Here is an 18,847-nt window from a genome sequence, read left to right on the forward strand (position 1 = left end):
CTGATAGTTCATGTTGCCCACTTGAAAATGGTCTGAGCTTTTCAGGCAGTTTACCATTTGACTACCCTCTGCACTGAGGCAGGACACCAGCCAGGAAAGGGTCCTTTACAGTCAGCCTGTCCAGGCAGCCTGGAGGAGAGCATCAGGAAGAATTTGTAGCATCAGAACTTCAGTTAGATGTGGAATAACAAAGTCTGGTATCTGGAGCAGCAGGTGGCTCAAGGCATCAGCATGGGCAATTGACTTTGCCAGGCTTGTACATCAATGTGTAGTAATAGGCACTCAGCATGACACTCCAATAATCCATCCATGGCAACAAGACAATGGGTACAGGCTTATCTTTGGAGAATATGCCCAACAGAGGCTTGTGTTCAGTATGTATTTCAAAAGCCTGGCCATACATGTAGTTGTGGACCATTTTAACCCCAGCTATCAAAATGTGCACTTCTCTTTCAATCTGAGCATAATTCCTTTTAGATGACAAAAGGGTTTGAAAATAGGCTATTGGTGTCTCCATGCCATCTGGCAAAGCATGGCTCTGCGTAGCTCCTTGGATTGGCTGTTGAGTGACTTTCATATTGTGGTTGACAATGTCCACATCGGTTGCTGTGACCTGGATTTCTTTAATGTCCTGCAGTGCCATTTCGGCTGTCAAAGCCTTTTTCTTGTGCTGTTGCAAGGATCTTATTTGGCTCAGCAAGGAGATGGCGCCAAAGTGCTTCATTGTGGACTAGATGGTTAAGAAACATGTCGTCTAAGAATTTGCTGGATTTGCAATGCTCTGCAATTCTGTCCAGCTCAGCCACCCAGGTGGCACTGTTCTTGTTACAACCTTGATTCTGTTTGTAGAACTGAAACCTTTGCACTATGATGGTCAGCCTAGGTAAGAAATGGTCCTTTAGCAACATTCAAGCTGATGCAATACTGTGTCCTGGCCGCAGCACATGGCTCAACACGCAATTGGACGCACATTTTGGACGTGCGTCCATAACCCCCATGCAAAATGGTGGTTAGCGTGTCCAAAACGCGCATCCAACCGAGCACATAGCTGTTAGCACTCATCACATGTAAATTCATGTTGATGAGGCTATTGGCTATTTCCCCACCATGCAAAAAGAAATTTGCACCCAATGTGCACATTTTTACCCTCAAAAATTTACGCCTGCCTCAGAGGAGCCCAAAATGTTTACAAAAATGCAGAAAATATTGCTTTTCTGTAGTTCCTCCGATTTAATATCGTGGCGATATTAAGTCATAGGAACCGAAAAAGGTAAACCCTAAAAAAAAAAAAGTGTGCTGGCAGCCAGGTTAGGAAAAGGGACACTCAATTAGTGAGTGTCCCTTTTCCTAACCTGTGGCTGTGCACAGATAGGAAAACGGACGCTCGTAAAATTGAGCGTCCATTTTCCTAACCTGCTGATAGCCTTCTCTCCTGGGCACCTGATGCCGAAGAGGTGGTAGGGATGCAAAATTTTCCCTAGTGCCTCCTTTTTACGATGGCAGCCGATTTAAATATTAAATTGGGCACCTGGGAGAGTTTGGTGCATGAGCACCCATTTAACACACGCCAATATTGCAACGGCATGATTATGATCTCATGTCTTAGAATGGAACCCAGCATCTCAACATTCAAGAAAAAACTCAAGACGTGGCTGTTCACGCAGGCATTTCCTAACTCCAACATTATTTAACTCCCATCAATCAACACGCTTCGCTAGTAATAACGTTAATAAATGTTATTTATTCAATGCTATTGATACATATATATATAATTATCTGATCTTCATTTTCCTTCTCACTCCAAGTTATTGATTTCCTTGTTATATGTAACTGCTTTTCTGCACTATTGTTCAAATTGTAAAGTTTTATTATTATTGCACCCCTGTTTCTTGTGAACCAGCATGATGGGACTATCGTCCTGAATGTTGGTATATAAAAAAACTTAAATAAATAAATAAATAAAATGTGTCTTAGTCATTGTCAAGACTGGTGAGATCAACGAACGTATGATAGCATATATTTTTTCCCCACAGCCTGTCTTTATTCAGGGATCTCAATTTTATTCGCTTCCAAATAGAATAATGATGAATCTGCATAAGAGTCCCAGGCATTGGGCTGTCCCACATCAAATTCCTGAATGTGACCAACAGTAGCTACAGCTGCAGGTGAATGTGTTGCTTTGATTTCAAAGCATGGCCCTGCCCTCTGAGTGCTGACTGATTGTACTAGATTGATAGATTCATCCATGAAGAGCTTCACATTCCTGCTGCCAGGACCGGTGCAAGGGTATTAGGCACCCTAGGTGAACCTTCTGCCTTGCACCCACCCCCCCCCCCCTGGGGCCGAAACCCACCGCATCTTGGCTGGTTGTTACCCTCCCCTCCGCCGACCTCCCCATCCCCTGCGGTCTCCGGTGCCCTTTGCTTTGCTCCTCTTTGCCGCAGCGGGATAGGCTCAGCTCGTGGCCCCACATGGCTGCTCTTTGGCGCCCCCTAATGGTGGGTGCCCGAGGCAACTGCCTAGTTCGCCTAATGGGACATGCCAGCCTTGCCTGCTGCCCGTGTACATCATCTCCTCCTCATCAGAAAAAGGGTGTAGAATATTAGATTGAGCCAGGAGATAGTAACCAACTTTTATTATGTACACCACCCTGGTGGGAGCTGCGCAGGTTGAAAAGATAAAAAAACACAGGAACAAGGACTGAGAACCTGAACATCCCATGCAGCTAGAGGTAACACTCCCCTGGCATTTTTAAATGCCTGCACACTGCATTTTGCTGGTATTTTCAGTCCCTGCACTCCCTGCATTTTACTTTTCTTACTTCTCTGTCTTCTTCCCTAACCAATTAGAAATGGTTTTCCATGGCAAAGCAAGCTCCCGGCAGGAGAGGGTAGCTTGCTCCTGACGGGCAGTTGAATCCCAGTTTCCATGGGAACGGCTGGGGATTTGGTGGGAGGGGAGCGAGTGGAATGATGGTTTCAGAATAAGTTCGGGAGGAGGAGGGAAGCATGGCTGAGATTAGCGATTTTTATTTTTCTGAACCAGTAATTAGCAAACGGTGTTTTCATGGATAATGCTTATTAATTTAATTAGGGAGAAATAAAATAACATAAAAGTCAAAGCCTGTTGTGGTTTTAGAAATGAAGAATCATAATCGTCTTGTATATTTGAGAGATCTACTTCCTCTAAAACACACACTGTCTAAATACACATATACATATGCTGTAACAAACACACAAACCCTCTTTCTCTCTCACATACACATTTATAGACAAACCCTCGCTCTCACTCAGGCAAAACCCGTCTCGCTCATATACATAAACCCTCCCTCTCTCTTTCTCTCACACACATACACAGACACCCTCTCTTTCACTCACACATACACATACAAACACAAACCCCCTCTTTGACACATGCAGTCATGCACACACACACACTCTCTGACTCTCTCTACTGCTCTGTGGAGCTAACAGTCTAGTGAAGACACACAGAGAGAACAAATAAAAGGTTTCAGGAACTTAGTGGCAGAAGAGAAGATGGCTGGCGTAGTGGGGAATGCCTCTCTTTCTCAGATTTGGGAAACTTTATTGCCATGACAATTTGTACATGTGTTGTCAAAGTAATACATAGCCTGATTTTCAAAAGCATTTACATGCATAAAGCAAGATTTTATGTGCATAAAAGGGCTTTTTGAAAATTGCTCTGGGGCTGTATGCGTAAAGTAGGTGTAGAAACAATTTCATATATACATTTACTCGTACTTGAAAGAGAGATTCTTGGGGGAGGAGTTGAGCCTGGGAAGCTATTTATGCGCATACTTTTGATTTACAAACTGTGCACGCAAATGTATCCATAAACACACCTGCTCCCAAGCAATTATAAATGTGTGCATGTGTGCAACGTTGGGTTCCATGTATACCTGCTAATTTTCAAACACGCTTATGTGCATAAGTCCACTTTGAAAATACAGTCTAACATTTGCATGTCCTTTCTACGCATGGTCTTCAGCTCCATGCAGGCTGTTTAAAGAAAATAAGAGAGAAAGATAAAGAAAATATATGCATAATGCCAGCTGACACCCATGGAAAGAATGTCACATTGGAGGTGCTGAGCACTCTCTACCCAGGTCATTCTTGGCACTGTTTTTCACCAGTCTCCTATCTGGACCCCAGCCCGACCCTAACAGTCTCTTTCTGGCCCCCCAGCATACTCCATTCCTCCTCCAACCATTTCTGTCCCGGATATTTGCCACCCTCTTCCCTCCTCAAACCCAGAACTTTCAGTCCTCCCCCTCTCACCTGAACTAACCGGAGCAATCTTGCTCCTTCCTCTCTCCTACCACTGTGTCTGCTTCCCTCTGGTCTCACAGCCCTTTTTTCTCGGCTGCCTATTATTCTGGTTCCTTCTGGTCCTGCAAATGTCTGCCTACAGCCCTACTGACAGCCCCCATGTTTTAGTGGAGGCTCGCAATGGAGCGTGTGCATGAATGCTCTGAGCTACCTGTGCTGTTTAATGTGTATGAGCATAGGTCAGTGTGTACTTTATTTATTTATTTAAAAGTCATATTCTGCAACTTCCAAAATACACATCTATTCAGTGTGGATAACACAAAAAAACAGGTGTGCACGAGAATAAATTCCGAGCTACTTGCATGGTTAGGTGTGTACGAGAATAAGTTCCAAGGTACACACATGGTTCGGTATGCATATGCATAAGTTCAAAGCTAGGCACCTGGTACAGTGTGTATGTGCATACGTTCTGAGCTATACTCATGGTTAGGTGTTTATGTGTACGTGCATAAGTTCTGAGCTTTACGCATGGTTAGGTGTGCACTTGCACAAATTCCAAGGTACGCACTTTGTTAGGTGTGCATGTGCATAAGTTACGAGCTATGTACATGGTTTGGTGTATATGTGCATAAGTTCTAAGCTACCGCCATGGTTCGGTGTGAACATGCACAAGTTCTGAGCTATGCGCATGGTTAGGTGTGCACTTGCACAAATTCCAAGGTACACACTTTGTTAGGTGTGCATGTGCATAAGTTACGAGCTATGTACATGGTTGGTATGTGTGTGCATAAGTTCTAAGCTACTGCGATGATTCGGTGTGAACATGCACAAGTTCTGAGCTATGCGCATGGTTAGGTGTGCACTTGCATAAGTTCCAAGCTACACGCATGCTTCGGTGTATGTGCATAAGTTCCAAACTATGCACATGGTTCGGTGGGTACGTACATAACTTCTAAGCTATGTGAATGGTTCGGTGTGTATGTGCATAACTTCCAAGCTTATGCATGCAGGCCGATACAGTACAGTGTGCTCTGGCGGAGCGTACTGTTAACCCGCGTTTGGACGTGCGTTTTAGACGCGCTAGCTTTACCCCCCCCTGAAACTAATAGCGCCCGCAACAGGCAAATGCATGTTGATGGCCCTATTAGTTATTCCCGCACGATTCACTAAGTAAAATGTGCAGCCAAGCCGCACATTTTACTTTCAGAAATTAGCGCCTACCCAAAGGTAGGCGTAAATTTCTGCCGGCACCGGGGAAGTGCACAGAAAAGCAGTAAAAACTGCTTTTCTGTACACCCTCCGACTTAATATCATGGCGATATTAAGTCGGAGGTCCCAAAGTAAAAAATAATTAAAAAGTAAAAAAAAAAAAAGTAAAATCGGCTCGCGGGTTGAAAACTGGACGCTCAATTTTGCTGGCGTCCGGTTTCCGAACCCGTGGCTGTTAGTGGGTTTGAGAACCGATGCCGGCAAAATTGAGCGTCGGCTGTCAAACTCGCTGACAGCCGCCACACCTGTCAAAAAAGAGGCGCAAGGGACGCGCTAGTGTCCCTAGCGCCTCTTTTTACCGTGGGCCCTCATTTAAATACTGAGTCGCGCGCACAGGAGAGTGGCCTGTGCGCACGCCGGGAGAGTGGGCACTCGCCCGCTCTCCCATGACTTTTACTGAATTGGCCTGATGGTTAGGTGTGTACATGCATAAGTTCAGAGCTACATACATGGTTAGATGTGCATGTGCATAAGTTCCAAACTATGCACATGCACATAAGTTCTTTTTTTTTTTTTTTCATTTAATTTTTATTAACAAGAATTTTTTGTACAAATGTCCAGCCACAGAAGTAAAAAATAAACAATACTGTTGCAAATAAGACAATTGCTCATTAATGACTGGAAGACAGCAACTAGACATAATCCTGTCTACCACAAGCTGAATCAGAAATGCGTTTTATAAACCACCCCTCCCCCTTCCCTTCCCACCCAGACGTCCCCTGTCCAGAGATACGCAAGTTTATGTGAGCTTACTAGAACACAATATCCTATGTTGAGGCTTACAAAGGCATATTTTGTTGTGCATTACAAAACATACATTTGTAAATCAATACAATACACCTTATATATTTAGTATGGCGTGACAATAAATGAAATAACAAATAATGCTAAAGTATAACACCTCTGTTGGTTTCCAGCCACTGACAATAAGGCTCCCAAATCTTTTTGAATCTAGTCAAAGAGCCATGCTTAATAGCCATAAGTTTCCCCATATAGAAGCACTGTTCTCACACATCCTCCTCCAAAGATTCCCCCAGATCCCTTTCCTAAGCTCCAATATAGGCTGGTTGGTTTTTAAATCTGAATTTAGCATCCCATATATTTTGGAAATGGGTCTCTGTAATTTATCTGCCTGATCACAGAAGCCCTCGAACATTGTCTTATGCTTTTTAAGATTTAACATGACTCTTCTGATTTACAAAGTGCAACAGCTGAACAAAAGAGTATCTATTCCTATTCTATATCCTGAAGTTCTGAAAAAGGGACTTTACTTTGATCCCCAAACTTGTTCTAATCTGGTTATTCCCAAAGTCATCCAGTGGGAATAAGCAGCCAAATCATTACCATGCGGAAACTCCCTATTAAGTAACGACAAGTGATAATAAAAATTGTTCTCTCCCACTAACATGGGTCTCTCTTTTCCAAACGGCTAGGGTTACTTGGAAACAAGAAGATAAATCTTTCATCTCTAAATCTCCACCCTTCCATACTCTCATTTCCAAGGTGTAAGACTCCGTGCCCAACTCTGTTCTAATTGGACCCAAGATTTAATTCCCCTAATTCTATGCCAATCAATAATGGCTCTCAATTGGGAAGCTGCATAATACTACTCCAAATTGAGCACACCTTGCCCACTCCTGAGTTTAGTTTGGTATAGCATTCCCTTTACCACTCTGAGGTCTAAGTTTCCAAATAAAGCTAAATATATTTTTCTGCCATAATTTTAAAAGGTGATCAAGAACATTAATTGAAAGAGTCACAGATAGCACATTCTAGGCAATATATACATTTTCATGGTAGATATTCAGCCCAACCATGACAGTTCTAACCGGTTTCACTTATCTAAATCGCTATATATATTTTTGACCAGAGCACCATAATTCAGATTGAACAACTGATCCCCCTCTGGCCCTATATATACCCAATGATATTTCACTCACTCTTGCCAACCAAAGCAGCTATTTGGTTTTCAGTCAATATATTCCAAGAAGGATGAAATATTCAAAATATTTGACTTATCTTCATTTACCTTAAATCCCAAGACTAACTCATAACCTCACATTTCTCCCAACAACACCTTTAGAGATATTTTAGGTTTACCAATGTAAATAACAGATCATCTGCAAAGAGGGACATTTTGTAACTAAACTCTCCTATCTGTATGTCCCATATTCTCTCTTCTCTAGAATCTGTTCAGCAAAAGGTTCTAGGGACAAAGCAGAAAGAGACAATGGGCAACCCTGACGGGTACCCTCTTCACCTGTAAAGGCTCTGTGTACTCCTCATTTATCTTGAGACATGCCTGTGGACCAGCATATAATTCCTTTATCCAAGAGATAAAGTTGGAACCCAGCTGCATTTTTTCCAAGACTTGGAATAGGAACAACCAGTTGACCCTTTCAAAGGCCTTTTCAGCATCCACCGCCAGAATAACCGCTGGATGTTTTGCTTCCTCACCCACCACATCAAATTTAAAACATGGCGGACATTATCGAAGGCTAAACTCAGATTGATCCCCATGAATCAGTGACAGGGCTACCAACCCCAACCTATTAGCCAAGACCTTAACCAATATCTTCAAGTCAATATTTATAAGAGAAATTGGGTGATAAGAACCACACAGAGTAGAAGCACGTCCCGCTTTAGCCAATACTGTAATTCTAGTTATGTTTGCATTAGGAGTTAATACCCTATCTGCACAAAGAGAATTAAACATGGTTGCATCTACTTTTTGGGGGGGAGAGGTTTACTTGAGGATGCTGGCCCCTTTTAAGACAGGGTCCCAGAGCCTTGGAACATATGTTAACGTCCCCCAGGAGCCTCAGGATGTTAACTACAACTCTTGAGTTGTAATCAACTTCTAATCAAATAACACGGCTTATGATTTTTTAGCCTCGTTATTTGATTTGCATTATTAAGGATAGTTTAGGATATTTATGAACTTATTAGCATTCACTTGCATACTAATGAGCTAATTTAAATACCTGTGTTGCTGAGGCTGGATGAATGCAAGATATTTCAAATAGTTTTGTGTGGTAAATGGCCTAACGTGGTTTAGTGAATGAACCCCTAAGTTTATACCTGCCCCTCTTTCCATCAACAAATAGTGTAGTCCTTTTACATAGCTATCTTAATAAAAATCTGCAGGAAGGGGTTACTATTAAATGCACCAATCTCCTGGGGGCTGCAGATGGGGAGTGTGGTAAAATAAAAGGTTATATGGGCTGAAAGAAGATGCTTAATAGCACAAGCACTACAGTTTATTAAATACTCATCTCCAGTGGCCGTGGCTGGCAGAGGGAAGAAAAGAATCCATGAATTAGCAGTTACCACCTTTCTCCCTTTCCCTTTCTTCCCTTCCCAAACTCTCTCTGTCCTACTTCCTAACAGCACAGAACAGAAAGTGACCAACTCAGGGGTCTTATCAGAGATGTAGACAAAGTGAGTCAAACACCTTAAAAATATAAAAGATCCTAAAAGACACAAAAAACCCCCAAAGCCATGGTGAAAAGCAGGTCTTTGTATGGCTGTATAGATGTGCACGCAATAGATGTGAAAAAAATCCAAACTACCAGTACATACTTCTAGAGTCCCTCTGGGAAATTGCTATGCAAAGAGGGATGTTGGAATTACTATGGACCATATGCTGTAACCATCAAAACAGTGTGCAGCAGTGGCCAAAACACCAGCCATATGTTAGGGATAATTTGAAAAGATGTCAATGACAAATCCTTTGTAGAGTGCTCTGGTGCGACCACATCTGGAGTATTGCATGCCGACCTGGTCTTTCTCATCTCAAAAAGGAGGTGATGGAGCTCAAGAAGGTACAGAAAAGGGTAACCAGAATGGTGAAAGGATTGGATCATCTCCCATACAAATGGGGCATGATAGAGACCCATAATAGACCCATCCTTATCCATGCGCACATGCATTAGGGCTCTCACTCAATCTGCATTCCATAGACTTCTCAGATTTTCGCACTGTTCCTCAGTCCCTTCTTTTTTTCTACACTGGATTACTGCAATAATTTTCAGCAACTTTTGTGCCTCGCAATCTGGCACGCACTTCCCTGCACTCCAGGGATGGCTGTACATGTAGACTTTGTTTTACAGATCACTGTTTGAATGAAACCTTTTCTAAAGTTACTAACAGCAAAACACTGGTGGCTTCCGTCCGCTCCTTTTGGGCTCAGTTGGGACCTGAATCTGCAGGACCATAAGCCTTCACCTGGGTTTTCTTCCCTATTTTATAAACCTCCCTCCCCTATCTTGCCCATCTATGGCAGTGACGGTCCATGGCCAGAGACAACAAACTGTGGCTCCCTCCAGTACGTGCACCCTCATTCTGGCCACCGAGTGTCGCTTTTGAGCAAGGACTGGGATTCCCTCCTACCTTGCCTTCACAGTGACCCCAGAAGCCAGGCTTAGGCCAGCCTAAAATATTTCATCTCTTTTTTTCCCTCCCCCCTATATCATTTGACTGTGCATTGAACAACAGCAGCAGCATTAGCATTGTGGAAGAAAGTGCCTCTTTGGCATTTCAGATTTAAGGGAAGTTTAGCCAAATGCACTTATCCACCCCCACTCCTTCTCCCACCCCCAACCACTGAAGATGTCTCAGAAAACTCTTGCAATCCCTAAGGAGACCTTGGCCATTAATGGCAGGAAGCATTTATGTGAATTAGTTTATTCTCTTTCCAATCTCCCTTGCTGGTGCTCTCAGGGGCTGCGGCTGCTGTATGGAAATCTGTATTAGGCTCTTGGTAGGGTTCCTCCTACTCTTTTTCTTTCTTTAATTTATTGGGCAGGGGGAGGTCAGTCTGTGGATTCTTGCAAAATTCATTCAGTCCCGGGCTCCCTTGTGCAGAAGAAGATCCTAAAATGTCTGTCCCCCAACCCTCCAAGTGTTGTCTATTAGATTCCTCCAGTGACAGGGCTGGAGGAATGCTCCCAGGGCCCCTTGTTAAATTATTTTATGAAACCGAGAAAATGATGGCAGACAAGGAGTGCTAAACTCATCTAGTACTGCTGTGCCGGGTGTATACCGCTGAACCTGTCTGATAAGTGAGTGGGAAGCAGTGAGTGGAGCAGAGCTGGTGAGATCCCTTTCATAAGAAGTTGGCAGTGCATCCTGGCATCCTCTCCTTCACTGCACACATGGAGCAGATGCTGTAACTCCTTTGTTCACTTATACACACAAGGAGATTGGGGCCATGGCAGGAAGCTGCTTGCTTGGATTGCTGAAGATCTTTTGGCCCTGTAGCCCTTGTGGCAGTGGCAGAAGAGGGCTATTCATCCTGCAGAAACATGTATTCCTGCTGTCTGTGCTGGGGGTTCACACTCTGGGATTGCTTTTGCTAGCGACAGCATTCCCTGTCACCAGCTCTCCCATACCCCCATGGCTAACCCTAGGGAAGTGTAGCCTGCCAGGACTCCTGAATAATATCAAATGTAGGCTGCCAGTAAAAATCTAGAAGCTTGTCCATAAAAAATATTTTTCATGAGTTGGCACCCCTGGGGACAATGAGGAAAATGACCCTCATGATACAGGTACTGGATCTGGGAGAGGTAGGGGTGGAAAAATGACCCCCAAGATATAGCATTATAGAGAGTGGATCTGGAGAGAAAATGATCCCCCGTTTCATCATTGAGCCATAAAATCACTGCTTCATGTTGGCTGGTTTGGATTGTAAAAATGTAATACAAAATCTTGACTCTTGCTTCTCTCCCTTCTCCAAGAAAATAATCATAATTTGATTGCACAGTTGCTGTCTTTCCCTGTACACACAGCACAGCTTGAGAAAATGTCAGCTCTTTAAGTAAAAAGATAAATATGAAGAGCATGCGAGGGCCTGCGTTGGCGTCTCCCATTTGTCACCATGCTCGTGCCTTTACCAGGCAGCCAAAGACTGGCCGCCAGCCAATCAGCTAGCAAGAGCGTCAGATTCACCGGGAAAAGATAACAAGAGGGAATAGTAACTCCTGTTCATTCTGGGGCTGTTATATTATTCCCATCTCCCATGTCGTCTTCTTGCCACATTTTCTTTTGGGTCACTCCTCATCCTGCCAGCAAGCTCAGGGTTGCCAGGCTTGGCTTAGCTTAGATGAAATGAGGTAAAACCAGAACTGGTTTAGCTTGCTGCTGATGACTGGGGGTCAGACTACACTCAGAGTCCATGTCTCCCAGCACTGCAGTAATCCCTCCCCTACTGCTTGACCTTGTGCATGCTGGTGGTGGTGTTGGATTGGTGGCACCCAGTTGTGGAGAAGAGGAGCTCCTCCAAGATGGCTTCAGTAAGGGGCCTCACAGAGAGATGTCTCCTGTTCAAGGCCTTGCTTCCGAGCTGCAGCTGAGAGACCAGTAGACTCTCCTGTGCTTCTTGTAAGCTGTCCATTAAGTATGTGGGCAAACACAATTTTGAAGCCATTTATGCATGTAAATAGCAACTTGCGTGCGTAAAATCGGCTGTCTGAAAGTTACCCTCTCTCCAGATGGCTAAAAGTCTGCATCTTATTCCACAATGTGCTCCTGAGGGTGCATTTTGGGCAGGACTGGAAAATAATGCACGTGGGTTGTATTTTCAAGTCTAGACGCGTTATGCTCCATAGAGAACCTGCCTGCACCAAAAAGGAGGTACAAATGTCTGCGGGTATACATTTCAAAATGAAAGTGCCCATCTGTCTTCTCTTGGAGAGAGGATTTAGTCCCAACTCGGACAGTCTGAAAAATACCTCCCCCCCCCCTCCCCCCGTCATGGGGACTTGCAGGCCACTTTGTAGCTGCGGGCCTCCAAGCGAATTTTCAAATGGTGGAAGGGCCACAGCACCGCAGGTACTTTGGTAGCCTATGGATTTTACATTTGCTTTACAGCATGAGCAACGTCTGCATCGTAAAGCACAATTGGAGATTTCCAAATGAAATCCCCCTGTTGTGTTTTGGGCTTTTGGTACTGGCCCCATTCCCTTTGCAGCATAAGTAGAAAGTACCTGTGCTGTGCTTTTACTCACGAGGGGGGGCCGATAAGCGCACTGTTTAACCCACAGTTGGATCTCCACAACCCATGTCCAATGTGCGGCAAAACTAATAGTGCTCATCACATGCAAATGCATGTTGATGAGGCTATTAGTTAATCACCCGAAATGCCAAAAAAAAAATGTGCATCTAAAACGCACAGTTTTGCACTTCCAAACGTTGTACAGAAAAGCAGAAAATACTGCTTTTCTGTACTTCCTCCTACTTAATATCGTTGTGGTATTAAGTAGGAGGAAGAAAAACTTTAAAAAAGTTAAAAAAAAAAAAGTTTAAAGAATATTCAGGTTTGGGAAGCGGATTCTCAGTTAACAAGCGTCCATTTCCCAAACCCGTGGCTGGGCACCGATTAGGAAAATGGACAACGATAAATTCAGCATCCGTTTTTTTTAACTGGCAGACGGCCGCTGACAGCTGACCACATATGGGCTCTCACTGTCAAGGAGGTGCTCGGGGCGCGCAATGGACCCTAACGCCTCCTTGACAACACAACCCCTAATTTAAATATTGCGAGGAGCCTGAGGGCGTGTTAGGAAAACGGGCACTGAATACTCAGCACCCGCTTTCACTGTATGTTTTTTTTTTGCATCGGCCCCAGAGAGGGAGAGCAGGTTCATGTGCCTGACTGCTTAGTTACCCGGGTAAAATATTATGAAAATCATAGCTCTGAAAACTCCTAGTCCTGACTTCAGCTACATAAAGTGGGAGGGTCTGAGGGGAATGGATACTGTGAGGACAGCGATTAGTTGTTCTTCATCTTCGCAGAGGAAAGGACAAAAAGTGATGGGCTTAAATTGCAGCAAAGGAGGTTTAAATTAGACATGAAGAAGAACTATTGAACTAAGAGGGTGATCATATTCCTTAGGGAGGTAGTGGTATCTTCATCAGCAGAGGAGGTTAGATGCACATCAAATCCCAATATTCAGAAAAACTTTAGCCAGATAAGTTGGACTTATCTGGCTAAGTGGCGCTGCTGAATATCCAGCTATGGTCAGTAGCCACCACCTAGCTGGTTAAGTGACTTATCTGGCTAAGTTTTTAGCCGGATAACTCGGGTGGACAATGGATGGATTGGGAAGAAGTTGAGTTAACCAGATACGTTATCCAGTATTCAAAGTTAGCTGGATAACTAACTGGTTGGGCCACAGGGATGTGCTAAAGTTAACCAGATAAACTTATCCGGCTAACTTTACGCTAGTCTGGTATGTTCAGCAGTGCTGCTGCGCTGCTGATAAATGCAAGCAGCATCTAACATGAATAAGGATGGCCCAAAGAAAGAAGTCCACATGCCGTGGGTATATGTGAGAGCTTTTTACCCCCTTTACAATTACTGCATTCTGCAGAGCAGTTTCTGTTCGTGCTTCCTACTTTAAAAAAGTCTATGTGCTGGAAACGTGCAGATTAATATCCTGTATTGTAAATCTCACTTCCTTTGGCAGTGAGAGATGAACCAGACTATAACATTTTAGAAAAAAGTAAACACAGTTTCTTTTGCACAAGACTTTGATGATGTTTTTTTTAAATACTTCATTCTGGTTTTTATTATTTTGCCTGTATACTATGAATCTCAATTTCTGATCCTGGGTAGGGTTATTGTTAAGTTTTGTTGGTATGCTGTCTATTTATACCTATGTATGTTCTTTGTAATCTGTTTAGAATGACTCATTTTGAATTAAGAAGAATACAATTTGAAACAAGTAGATGTAATGAACTGCTTAGATCTGAGATTCTGATCCAGAGAGATCCATTTTTTTTAAAGTGTGTATGGTAGTGGGAGGGAGGGAAGTAGAGACTAGCAAAGCATTTCTCCCATCAGGAGGCAAAACCTTCTTTGAGGCTATTCTTTATTCTTTCCCTTGGATGTCCACTAGGGAGCTGCCAGTGGGTGGGAGAGCTGAAGGCATCCTATGGCCTTCCCTTTAACCTAATTTAAAACTTTACCGTAGACTGTTCTCATCCTCTTTTGCTTTTTCTTTCAGTGCCGCCAAGGACGTGGGAGTTGGGAAGGTGAGGGATATCTCGTCCTTCCGTAGGCACTTCCGCATGGGGTTCCTGACCATGCCTGCCTCCCAGGAGCATGCGCCCCACCCCTGTGCCAGCAGTATGGCCCCCCGTTCCCTCTCTTGCCACTCCGTGGGTAGTGTGGAGAATGGAGGGGGCGAGGGAGCAGCCGCTGGCAGGAAGCCCCCTGCCAAGCCCAAGAGGCACCCAAGCACCAAACTCAGCACATCTGGAGAAGGCAAGGCCACTGGCGCGTCGGAGCATAGTGGGCTAAAGAAAGCCGGTAAGAGGATAACAATAATTCTTCCCCCTATGCTTTTGGCTTATATATCCCTTTCTGACAGTAAATGCCACCCTCTCCCTCAACAAAGGGTTTTATTCCTATTTCTGCTCCCTTGGTTGTGAGACCCTATGGGAGTGGAGGTGGAGGACAGGAGGAGCAGCCATGTTTGAAGTGGCATTGCAAGTTTTCTCATGTGGGAATTGGATATCATTGGCTCATGCAGTGTGTGCACAAGTTGTGACATCATAGCTAGCAAGGACCATAGTGTCCTTGGAAATAAAACTTAACAAAGGTGATACCTTTTTATTGAAGTAACAATGCTTTTCTTGACTAGTTTTGGGGAGCTAATACTCTCTTCCTCTGGTCAGAATAGAATGAGGAAAAGATGATGGGCCCAATATTGAAAGCGCATTTAATGCTGGAAAGCTGGATAAGTAGGACTTATCTGGCTAATCTTTTAGCCAGCTAATTTGTGGGTGGGCAGTGGGCTGATCTGGCAGTGCTATGGATCCGGTGATTTTTGTTTTTATCTGGTTAAGTTAATTGGATAAGTTAGATCAGCCAAGTTAATTGGATAAGTCAAATCCAGCTAAGTTACTTACCCGGCCAGTGCTGAATATCAGGCCCTGCATTCCCAGAAAATGAAGTAAATCCTAAAAAGTATTCCAATGATAGTGGGAAGGGGTGCTCAGGCAGTATAATTTTATGACTCACAATGAGTTAAGAAGCCTAGGTATTTGTTTATTCCTCTCTGATTGCTAATCAACCCCTCCAGCTCCCCTTCCACATTACTCTGTCATTGGAATGCCTTTTATGATTCACTTATAATTCCTCGTATTATCATTTTTTGCTTATTTTATTCTGTCCTGAGGAAGGGAGTATTAATTTCCAAAAGCTAGTCAAGAAGAGGGTAATTTTCAGTGACCTCTGTGGGTAAAGTAATGCTTTACCTGCAGATATGGTCTTTTAAAAAGTTGTGCGAGTGATACAGTGGTTTGTAAAAGTATTCGACCCCCTAAAAAGTCAGCAGATTTGTGTGGACTACAAATGATACTTACACAGATTGTACCTTACAGTATGTTTATTGTAAACCAGTTGTAAAGATTTGTGGCTTGCAGGAAGGCCCCACAAGCTGGACTCACCCCTGAAGCTGACGCAGCTGGCCGGGAGCTTGCAGCAGGACGCCACCAGGCTCTCCTCATGCAGCACAGGATGCCACCATCTCAGCCGCTCCCCTGATCCTTTCTAGGTGCGCATGGGTTGGACAGTGCACTAGTTAGAGGGCCTGTGGAGGGGAAGTGCCCACAGTGCCGATTGATGTCAGTGCTTCAGCCCTATTTTAGGGTCTCCCGGACTTCCCTTTCTCACCTCAGCAATGGATCTCCTCATTCCTGTGCAGTGCGTGTTGCTTCTTCTGAGTTCCTAGGTCTTGCTTCATCTCTCCAGCCTTGCCTTGCCCTCCAGTCCAGCCTTGTCTTGTCGCCCAGCCTTACCTTGCCTTCCAGTCCAGCCTCATCCAGCCTTGTCTTGTCGCCCAGCCTTACCTTGCCTTCCAGTCCAGCCTCGTCCTGCCTTGTCTTCCAGTCCAGTCCTTCCAGTCCTTCAGTGTCTTCTGTGTGTCCATGTCCACTCTCGGCTTGTCGCTCTGGATCGTGACCTCTTGTTTGGACCTGACCATGATTGCCTGCTGCCTGGACCCAACTGTTTTTGCTCACTGCCTGCCCCGACCTTGCCCTCCTCTGACTTCTGTAAGCCTGCTGTCTCCTCGGTCTCTGATGTGTCTCTGGACTCTAACTACCACTTCTGCCCTAGGGACCCACCTAAGTCTTGCTGGCAGTCAGAATCCAAGGGCTCAACGTATAGAGAAGGCAGCTGGTAAAGGTGAAGCTCTAGATTGTCCCGCCACAGGGCATGTTCGCCAGCTGCTGGCATAGACCTCGGGGGCTCGCCTTCGAGGCTGCGTCAACTATGCTGCAGCACTAAGGGCTCACACGCCCCCCTATCCCTTACACCAGTATGCTCTTAAAGTACATTTTCAAAGTCACAAATCATTATTTCTCTACATTTTTTATAAAATAAAATTAAAAACTGAAAAATGTTGCTTGCATAAGTATTCATCCTCTGTGCTGTGGGGTTGAATACTTATGCAAGCAGCATAAGTATGCAATACTTTAAGAGCATACTGGTTTGCAATAAACATACTGCCTGGAACAAGCTGTGTGTCATTTGTAATCCACACAAATCTGCTGACTTTTTTTTTAGGGGGGTCGAATACTTTTGCAAGCCACCGTACATGCATAAAGCAGAGCTGCTTATCTGTAACAGATGCTCTCCATAGACAGTAGGATAAATCAGCCACACAACTGTTGGATAACATCATTCAGCGCTGAAACAAATTGTGCTCTCACAGAGCTCAGAAAGTAGAAGTCCTTCACTGAGCATGCACGTGTGTTCCCATGCAGCCGCCTCAGTTTAATCACAAGCTACACTACAGTTCTGTGTTTGGGTGGGGGTGTGGGGGAGATTGTGTGGCTGATCTGTTCTGCTGTCTACAGAGAATACAAGTTGTAAGAGAATGCCTGATCTGGACTCGGTTGAACCTAGAGCAGGCTGACTTACTCCCATAGGGCCGCAGAGGAGTCTATCACTGGCCTCAGATTACAAGATTGACTGGTTTTGTTTATAACATTTATTTGTAGCAGAGTAAAAGATAACCAGTTCTAAGAACTGAGGGAGGAATAGCAGATGTGTCTGAAGAGGCCAAGCTCAGTGAGAAAGCATTCTGTTTTGCTGGCTGTGCTGTGATTTGGGGAGGTGGGAGTCGATCCTGCCTCTGGATTCAGAGGGGGCAGGTGATCCCCCTCCACCTTGGTCATCAGGGTTCACAGAATAATATAAACAAGGCAAAAGGCAGGCTGTGTCAAGTGAGGGTGAGAGAAGTCTTTCAATTCTGAATTGACTGAGCTGCACGTCGGACAATTTTAAGGAAAGTATTGCATTATATTATTATTATTATTTTTGCCACATTTGTGTATTATTTTTCCTGTCTTGCTTCCTTAAGCAAAACCAAGCACATATAGTAAACTAATTATCCTGGAATCTACAGTTGTACTGACTCAAGGTGTGTGAGTGTGGCTTTGTGTTTTGAGTAACGGGTCCTATCATGAAGACAGCCTAAAGGGCACCGGCCCTTTGTGTTTTACCACACCCACAGAATGACCCTGTAACAAAATTGGCGCTGTGAGCAGAAATCTAGGCTTGGGGTTTATATGAGCTCACTGGGTGATTTTAGTGCTTTACTGTATCTCTTGATCATTGAGGCTGTTTGCATATGTTGCCATTGTGTAATATGTGGCACAAGAAGAAGGGATCAGGGGAGTAGACACCAAGGTCCTAGAGTAAACTAGAGCTCGCTGAGATGTAGTGTCACAAGCTTGGCAGAAGGAGAGAATCCCAAACCTTCAGCCGACGTCCTAATAATCATAAGAAAAATATTTGTATATTATTACAACTGTTGTCTTTCTATTATCTGTATCTAACCTTTACTACATTGCTTTCTGGAGCATAACCTAGCTTTAGTAATACATGAATCTGTAGTTATGCAGACTCAGAGTGTGACTCTGGCGTGTGAAGCTTTGTGTAGCAGATCCTGTCAGGAGGGGGCCTGCAGGTTAATTTGTATTTCAGGGCAGTGGATCTCACCAGGGGGAGATACCAGCCCTTCCTGTCCTTGTGTTTTGCCACACCCACAGTGTGAACCTATAACACAGGTAAGCAACTTTGTTTTCTCCATGGATAAAGATTTTTGTTTTCAGTTTTTATTTTATTTTGCTTTGGAATTTCAATGTTAGAATAAAAAAGATCAGAGGAAAAATGATTTTTCCACTGATTTATCTCCAGTGTGTTATATCAGTCATTTTTCCACTGATTGTTTTGTTATAACATTGAAACTCCAAGACAAAATAAAATAAAAATT

The 18,847-nt window shown here is 44.0% G+C and overlaps 1 protein-coding gene across 1 annotated transcript in view; it reads left to right on the top strand.

Annotated features, from left to right (window-relative positions):
* Positions 1-18,847, top strand: part of NYAP1 (neuronal tyrosine phosphorylated phosphoinositide-3-kinase adaptor 1) — a 66,768-nt gene that overhangs the window by 13,195 nt on the left and 34,726 nt on the right. The window contains exon 3 of the mRNA XM_029581920.1: positions 14,567-14,871. Within this exon, the coding sequence (XP_029437780.1) occupies positions 14,567-14,871 (305 nt within the window). The remainder of the gene's footprint in view (positions 1-14,566; positions 14,872-18,847) is intronic.

The sequence above is a fragment of the Rhinatrema bivittatum genome, chromosome 16 (assembly GCF_901001135.1).
Source record: "Rhinatrema bivittatum chromosome 16, aRhiBiv1.1, whole genome shotgun sequence".
Classification (NCBI taxonomy): Eukaryota; Metazoa; Chordata; class Amphibia; order Gymnophiona; family Rhinatrematidae; genus Rhinatrema; species Rhinatrema bivittatum.